General features: G+C 40.8%; 1 protein-coding gene across 1 annotated transcript; it reads right to left on the bottom strand.

Annotated features, from left to right (window-relative positions):
* Nucleotides 1-818: 818 nt before the first annotated feature.
* Nucleotides 819-7,759, bottom strand: SRSF3 (serine and arginine rich splicing factor 3). The gene is made up of 6 exons (XM_065885543.1): nt 7,619-7,759; nt 5,698-5,905; nt 4,284-4,418; nt 2,086-2,124; nt 1,791-1,877; nt 819-1,607 (listed from the first exon to the last, which is right to left on the bottom strand). The coding sequence occupies exons 2-6, from the start codon at nt 5,901-5,903 to the stop codon at nt 1,580-1,582; spliced, it is 495 nt and encodes a 164-aa protein (XP_065741615.1). The 5' UTR covers nt 5,904-5,905; nt 7,619-7,759; the 3' UTR covers nt 819-1,579.
* Nucleotides 7,760-8,766: the final 1,007 nt, after the last annotated feature.

The following is an 8,766-nucleotide window of genomic DNA, read 5'->3' as shown; positions in this document are numbered from 1 at the left end:
CCTCTGACACCCAGGACTCTCCCTCCCTTGATATGTGCATAAAGGGTGAAGAAGGACCACTGGAAATAATTTGTTTAGGATCTGCATCTTATAAAACATCCTTTTAGATTAATATGACTTATCTTTCATATTAATGTCAGTACAGCATAATCCAAAACTATCTTTAAACAGCACATTTAAGGAAACTAAGCCAAAAGACTGTTGCATTATGATTTAATCTAATTGCACAAAAATTTGAAATTACAACTCCTCTAGATTTCTAAGAGGAAGGTTATGCATGCCTCCATATTCAATTCTGCACTGTTACATTTGAACCATATAGTGAATTTCACATCATGATGGATCAATTTAGAATCCCCATGCAACACCTCAAATTATATAAAATGGAAGCAATTTTTAAAAGCTTTGTGGAACGTATTCATGCTTTTTTTTTTAACCAGCAACTTTGGATTATAATGTATCAGGTGGCTATATTTTAAAATGTTGGTCACTGAATATCAAGGACTTTGAACTGGCTTCTACTCCTAAAAATGTATCATCGCTTAGGTGGACAACCAAAAATTTCCTTCATTTCAAAAGCCTCAAATTGTGTTTCTTACAGAATAAGATTTGTGTAACCAACTGCCTTCTATGGGACAAGAACTATGGTAATAGTGGGTTCAACTATTACACAATTATGTTAATATTTTATTTTCAAAAGCACTTTACAAGAAAATGTAAGTATGGCTTCCAACAGGAATGTTATACCTGGACTTGATTGGTACCAAGCTCAGATTTTAGTTTTGCAAGGAAAAACAGGCTTTCAGGTTAAACAACAATTTGTAACCAAAACTTTAATCCCAAGGATTCTCACAAAACATATTACAAATGACAGCATGAAAAAAAAAAATCTTGCACAGTAACTCAAAGTTCAGCTCTACAATGTACCCTTAAACTGGCAGGACACAGGTATCTTGAATAGTCTCAAATTTCCAAATAATATTACAAAGAGCTATGTATCCATATACACCAATCACAGAAGGTAAACTAACTTTCTTGAAACTTCTTAGATTCTAAACCCACTGGACCACCTCTTGTCCGGTGTGAAGACTAGTGGAATTTTTAAACCTCTAATCTAGTTTAAGGGTGCAGCTTTAATTTTTACCTGCTGGCTTGTGTTCACAGCAGCTTTTAAAGACCGCTTAACTACAGCTGCATACCATATCCCAGCTACAGAGTCTTTTCAATTTTTGCCAGTTTTGTTTCCGTAATATTAAACATCACACTTCAGCTGGGCAGGAGTTAGAGGTTTATTATCGGTCTGTGCAAGACTAAAACTTCAAAGCAAATTCCATTTTGCTTAAGGGAACATTGTAAAGTAACAATTCTTGATATTACATGCCTCATATGATCCATTTCAAACCATAGAGAATTACATCTTTATGTGTCACTGTTCCAAGAGACAAACAAATGTGAACAGCTAAAACATTTTAAAAATGCACCAAGCTTATGAAGTCTCAAACAAAACTTGAATTTTCTGTACATACTCCTGTCAAATGAAGTTATTTCCTGTACACCACTCCTCTTGCAAACTGGTCTTCTATTTCCTTTCATTTGACCTAGATCGGCTGATAAACAGAAAAACAGAAGTTACACCTGTAACTCCGTTACACTCTGACAAAACATCAAAAGATTTTTATGGGAAAAAGTTGTAAAATTTTTACCCAAGTGGCTTAAAAGAAGACCTATTTCTACTTTTAATACGTTATGTATGCAAGGTCTTAAATGGCTCAGGTCATTAAAGATCTTACCTACGAGACCTAGAGAAAGATCGGGACGGCTTGTGATTTCTCTCCCGGGACAGTGATCTCTCTCTTCTCCTATCTCTAGAAAGGGACCTGAAGTCAGAGGGAAAAGAAAAACAGTGCCATTCAGGATTATACACAACAAATACTTACAAGAGAAGTTTTTGAAAGCTAAAAGCTATGCCAGTTGATTCATTACTGAAGGTCTATCACCATTAACCAAGTCATTTGGGAAACAGCTTAGGAATAGCACAGACACTCCCACTTCTGAGAATGTGGCCCCCCAAAAAAGGTTATTCACCTGCTCCGGCTGCGGGAGAAGCTTCTCCGTCTTGGAGATCTAAAAGCAGAAAACAGGAAAATTAGGCCAATTGTCAATTAGCATTTATGGCGTGAGGCATTTCCCAACTTTTCAATCTCACTGTTGGGCCCAGTGAATGTGCCGAAGAACTGGCACCCATCGTCCAAAATATAAAAAAAAAATTTTTTTTTAAAAAGAAAAGAAAAAAAAGGCACAGAAGGATTAAGGAACCAAAAGCTCAAGTGAAAAGCAGGTATTCCAACCATGGATTCACTTTAACAAAGAATGCTTCACAGCAGATCTGTCCAATGCAAAACTTCATGTCAAACTAACTTCACTACCCAAACACCACACCAAAATGTAGTCCCACAGTAGTTCCAAAAACAGTACCATAAACCAGTATTTGGAACCCATGCAAACCTGCAAGTCCATGACAAGACTTAGGTACCAGGTGGATAGTGTAATTTTGTGAAAACGCGCTAGGTGTAAATACTGATGCCATTAAGTGCTACATTAGAACTGCATTTGTGATCATCACATTTAAGAGTGTGTTTAGGCTTATCAAAATTACCTTAGCTTGGCCCACTTCACCCCCATAATTTAAAAATTTTGAAAACTGTTAGTAAAACCATTTAAAGGTGATAGGATTCAACAAATTTTTGCTAGAAAGGAAAGCTAAATCTGTTAGAGTTATTAAGATTTTTAGTTTGGCATCTCACACATGCAAATAAGTTTCACTTGAAGGTCTAGTTACATTATGAGTTCCCTATCACCCTTAAAAGTTTTATTCAAGCAATATATATATATGTACGTTACCATTCAATTATGCACAGCCAGCCTTTGATCCAGAAAAAAAGAATTACTTTAAGCCGCTTACTCCTTATTTTAACCAGCAGTAAACTGTATAAGCAGGAAAAACTTACTAGTTTTTGGGTTTCAACAAGCTAGAAATGGTGAGGTGAGGCTGCCGGACTGACGGCCAGGAAGAATTTGCTGAAAAGGTTTTGCCAGATGTTGCGTTGGATTTAGTTGGTTGGCGAAGGGGGTGTTGTGGATTTTTCCTGCTTTTTTGTTAGCCGAAGGCTGCTGCTGTAGTTGTTGTGAAGACATTTGGTAAATAAACAGCTGAGCTGATTGGCCAGGAATGTGTGGGCGGTCGAGGTGGCTGCTGCCGATTTGGTTAAGGTTGGAGAGAAGGCTGAGAGAAAACAGCATGCTCGGGAACCAAAGGGCGGTGCAACCTGACGACTGGCCATGCCTGGGTCATGTGAAACGACACCAGCCAAGCTGAATGGGGCGCGCTGGTCACATGACGCTGAAAGGGCTAGTTGACTGGCTAATGCAGACTCAGAGGGTGGTGAGAAGAGACATGATGGTGACTCTGTAACGGGGTTCATTTTTATTAATAGATGGACCAAAAAGCACAAAAAAAAAATGAAAAACAAGCCATCAGTACAACCATCTATTAGCTAACAAATACTCTATTATGATGGGCAACAGTGTGTTTTGTTTTTCAAAACAGCAAAAGGGGCAAGATTTTGAACTCCTATCTCCTAGGACTTCACTCACCTGTAAGAGGTAAATTCAGTCCTACAGAAACTATTTGGAGGTTTGAGGAGATGTGGAGTTAGCATCCAGACAATACTGCCTGGTCCAAGAATGATGCCATTTTCAATTATAAAAAAAACTGCATTCTCTCCTATTTGGGTTTGAAGAACAGATGACTGGGATTACTTTAGCCCCCTTTATTGGTCAGTGACTTAAGTTAGTTTCAGAATGATTTCTACTTTACCAGTTGTAACATTAAAACAGCTGCCTGCTTGATAAATATTACAATCGTGCTAATAGAAAACACATTTTTGTGAAGAACTAGAGTTGAATGTAATGTTTGTCATTATGGAGTCAAGAAATGGAAAAGGCCTAAATTGAAGTATAAGGGAAGACTTGGAAAGATGCAACTAGAAGATGAACTAGAAGATAGATCCAAGATAGAAGTTACTGACTACCAACATGAACAATGACCTAAAGACAAGCCAACACTCAGCACAACTCACATATCCCAAACTACACCCAGCAAATGTTTCATAAAAACCTGATTCCTCAAAACTTAAAACCCACCAACAAACTTTAAGAGAAATACCTGCTCCTATTAGCTACTCCATTACACCAATACCTCTAAACACGCTCTCTCTAAGTACCTGCGGCGAGGTGGAGGACTCCTCCTCCGATAATCATCTCGAGGGCGACGACCCCAAGAAGGAGGCGGGCCACGATTTCGACTTCTCTTTTCACCATTCGACAGTTCCACTCTTACTCGGCAGCCACATAGTGTTCTAGGAGAAGAAACGTTAAATTTAAAGCAGCCCAACTGACTTTCTAGGAGATTAAAGCAAGTGAAAAAAACTCCACTCCTATAACTAGCTTCTTTGCAAAAAATACATCTTAATGTCTGCAGAATCCTTAATACCAAAGCAAGTTTTAGTTCCCTTATTTTTTCTAGTAAAGGAAACCAACTTCCTTACATTTTATTGCCGTTAGTCTCATCACTGGACTCAATGTTAACAGGTGCAATCTAAGTGTGAAAACGCCTGGATTCATCCTCCCAGAACTAGTTCATCTGTACATCCTGTTTTGACTTCCTTTGAGGCTGCAACAACTGTTTACCAATCTTACTCTGTATCCGTTGGTCTCCTCTCCTCCCCCCCCCCCCTCGCCAGGTAAGTAGCAGTAAGCATTCTGGCCATTTTACATCTCTCTCCCCCCTCAATCATCACACACAATACTTGACACGTTAAGAAACTGCTACTGAGAACAGGAGGAAAAAAAAAGGGCAGTTATTTCCCACCTCTTCACTGGTCCACAACCATTATGTTTGGATAATTCACCATATGTGGACAGTGACTGACAAGAGGTGGGGCCCTGGAAAAATGTTTCTGTAACCTGCTTAGATAAATGACCTTTTATACAGCTTTACAGCCAACTCTGAGACCCTTTAATTTTTGGATCTTAAGGATTATTTTCCTTGTTTTCATGAAATCCAATGGTTTTCAAATGCCAGGAAGGAGAAGGGCAACACCTGTTCACTGTTAAGACTCAGGTGTTGCTTATCAGCCAGCTAACAGACCATTTTAAATGCAAAGGGAAATAGCTGTATGAGCCACAGTTCCTAAACAAAATTATTTCCAACATGTAAAAGATAATAGTACAATAAACCCACGTAACCATCATCCACCTACAATCAGTTTGTGGCCATAAGAGAAATGTCTGATTCCACAATTATTTTAGAAACAATTCAAAGGTGACAACACAGTTGATGCTTTGTGGTGCATTTAGATTAAAATGTTTCAACCATATGCAGCTATCCACCCACCAAGAACTGACCGTTAAAATTATTTTCTTCAATGGCCAACTGAATAAAAAGAAACTTTTCCTAGGTATCTACACTAAAACTGTTCACTCCTTTGACTGTCAGAAAAGGTTTATGTAAATCTCCAGTAACATCAATTTCAGATAGCCAAGAAGCCATCTACAAGTCACGTATCCTAGAGATTTTAAATATTAAAATACAATCAACATTATTTATCATTAGTATAAATTAATCAATAAAATTACCTCCCATCTAGCTCTCGGACAGCATCGGCTGCATCTCGAGGATCTTCAAATTCAACAAAAGCAAAGCCAGGAGGGTTTCTAGCAACCCACACACTTCGGAGTGGTCCATAATAGCCAAAAGCTCGTTCCAATTCAGTCTTGTTACCATTGTTTCCAAGATTACCTACATAAACTTTACAGTCCAACGGACAAGAATCACGATGCATTTCTGTAAAAAAACAAAAAAAACCCCAAAATATCATAATCCACACAGTGAAAAACAGATCCTTAAGAAAGAATTCAAAAATACTAAAACCCCCCCAAACTAAAAACACTACCCTTTAAACAATTACCGATAACTGCATGGAAGCCAGCACAGATTGCCTAAGAAAAAAAAAAAAGAAGCCTCCTTGAAAAGTGAGGGGAAACATACTGGAGGAGCATTTACCACAAAGTGGAAACTGAGTTAAGGACTTTACCTATTTCAAATTAACCTTAAAAAACTAAACAAAAAACACCTAGAAAAGTAGGACAGCCTACTCAAAAGCAAATACAACTCGCTGAAGACAAACCACTAGAAAAGTGATACTAATGTGCCTTCACAGGCCAAAAGTTAACCAGCTTCATTCCTCAAGCAGCAAGACAAACTTGTTATTAAAAGATGTACCCCATTCTATTCTCAACACCTAAAAAGTGTTAACCCAATGTTCAGCAACAGCTAAGTGGATAAGCAAAATATATTATCCATACAATGGAGTATTATTCAGGAATGAAGTACCCATAAATGCTACAAACGTGGATGAAACTTGAAAGCATGCTAAGTTACAGATACCAGACACACAAGGGCACATATTACGATTCCGTGCATGTGTAATATCCAAAATGAGTAAATCCAGAAACAGATCAGTAGCTACCAGAGGCTGGTGGAGGAAAAGGGGACAGGGCAAAAGGGAAGTGGCTGCTTATGTGTACGGGTCACCTTAGGGGGTATAAAACGCGTTAGAACTAGAGAGGTGATAGCTGCATAACACTGTGAACGTACTTAACACCTCTGAAATGTGCACTTTAAAATGAATCTTACCTTAATTTCACCTCAGGGGAAAAAAGTTATACAAGAATTTACGGCACTTAGGGAGCTTTAATAAATCTTAAGTACTTAACAAGTCGTCTCAGCAATGAATCTAATCAACTTATAGGCCAGTATCAACTGCATAAAAGAGCAGCCTGTCCAAGAACTCAGCTCAAGAGCCACTTTCTTCTCTCTCCGGGCTTATCCAATTAAACAAGCCAGTCCAGACACATCCTATTTGTGTGACCCCACCCTGCACCCAGGAGAGTTACGAGACCAAACCATTGCCGGGGAATGGGTTCTTTTCCTTTTTCCAAAAACTTTACCGTGACCAGCTACAGGCCTACGTATTAATGGAAAGAGCTACAAGAACAAAACAGCTCAAGGAAGAGCGGTTTAAAAAAATAAAAGTGACTGGGTTCAGACTATAACAAGTTAAAAGAACATAAAAATGAAGATGAGTACAGAAATCATTTACTAGGGATGGATCGAAAGGCCCAATCTTGATTACTGACTTGAGGAAAAAAATCATGAGCAGCTACCTAAGAAAACGCGGGGCCTAAAAAAAGGCGCCATAAATTGAAAAGCCGCGGCCCGGAGTACGACGGACTACCGAGTCCTCCTTCGCATCAACTCTCGGGCAATCTCACTTTCCGGTTCACGCCCCCAGTGAAGAGTTAAAAACACCTCCACTTTGAGACCTGGATATATCCTCCGAGGGGCCGGGGGCCCCCGCCACCGCCCCGTGCTGAACGTCACAAAATGGCGGCAGCGTCTCTTTGTCTCAATCTGGCGCCGCCATTGGGCCTGGCCCCACTTCGGTCCCGTTAAGGCCCATTTCCAACCTCATTCCTTTAGTCGCTGGTCACTTACCGAGACCTCGGGTTAGAAACACGTAGGCTCAAATCCACACACCCTCGGCTGGGTCTTCCTGGTCCCCTCGTGCCTGGCACCGACAGATGCTCTCCCACACCCGTCGTCCACGAAATGGCGGACCACCGCTGTCTCCTCGCCCTTATTTATAGGCCATGCTGGAGTCACATGACTGGACGGGCTCGCCCAATGGGGGGCGGAGGAGGCTGTGACGTAATGGCTACAAACTCAGCGAGAACAGCGGTTGGTGGGAGCGCGCTCTGGTTGTACCGCCTTGTCTGTGGAGGGTAGCAGCGTCGGGCTCAGGTTGTCTCAGGCCCGGAGCTCCCTCGGGTGTAATTCCCCAGCTGCTGACCTCTGAGTTATTCTCAGTCCCCTGTCCCTCACATCCAAATAGGCTGGAGTTTAATAACACCTCCGCCGTCACTCCCGAACACTGATAGAGCGTTTTGCTCCTAATAAGTTTAAAGTATTAGATGAATTCACTAATTACTTCATCCTCGTGAGCGGTGAGGCTGGAACTAAGACTGTCACGTTTACAAACGTGCTTCGGAATTGCTCCCAAGGTCAAGGAGCTGTTTGTGAGCGAGCTGTCACCAGATTGTGCCCACCGGGGTCCCACACTTAGGGAAAAGCCCAAACCTGGAAAGTCCGCCGAACTCTGGCTGGTTTCCCACCCCTCACCCAAACTGCAGGATTTGGCATCATCCTGGACTCTTGAAATGTTTAATAGAAACGCAAACGCAAATGAGACCGACCGGTCAGGCCATGCGGAAACTGTCACCTTTAGCAAGTAGAAGTACAAGGAAGTTCCTGAAGAAGATTGAATTTAAATTCAGCCCCCCACCCCCGCACCGGGGGCAGGGGTGGGGTCCATGGGTCACTCACACCTTCCTCTGTTTCCCACTTCACCTAAAAAAAAACCGAGCCACAAGATTAACTATTGGGAGAGAAATACCGCGATGGTGTCAGAAAAATCACCAAAATCTCCTTCGCCGGAACAGTGAGTTCAGTTTTGCTGGTGTTCCCTACCCTCTTTCTGTGAAGTCTGACTTATTGCTAAAACGTATTTAAATCTGCTCTCAAGAGAAACGATAACTTGTATTTTTCCACCATTAGCTGAAAGATATACCAATTATTTACTTGTT

Source organism: Phocoena phocoena, chromosome 10 (genome assembly GCF_963924675.1).
Source record: "Phocoena phocoena chromosome 10, mPhoPho1.1, whole genome shotgun sequence".
Classification (NCBI taxonomy): Eukaryota; Metazoa; Chordata; class Mammalia; order Artiodactyla; family Phocoenidae; genus Phocoena; species Phocoena phocoena.
Note: the sequence above shows the minus strand (reverse complement) of the source record. Positions and strands in the feature narration are given on the sequence as shown.

Coding starts and splice junctions, on each gene's coding strand:
- SRSF3 (XM_065885543.1), bottom strand. CDS start 5,903: ATGCATCGTGATTCTTGTCCGTTGGACTGTAAAGTTTATGTAGGTAAT. Junction 1,878..2,085: donor TTCTCCCGCAGCCGGAGCAG/GTGAATAACCTT, acceptor CTCTGACTTCAG/GTCCCTTTCTAGAGATAGGA. Junction 1,608..1,790: donor TCTTTCTCTAGGTCTCGTAG/GTAAGATCTTTA, acceptor TCTGTTTATCAG/CCGATCTAGGTCAAATGAAA.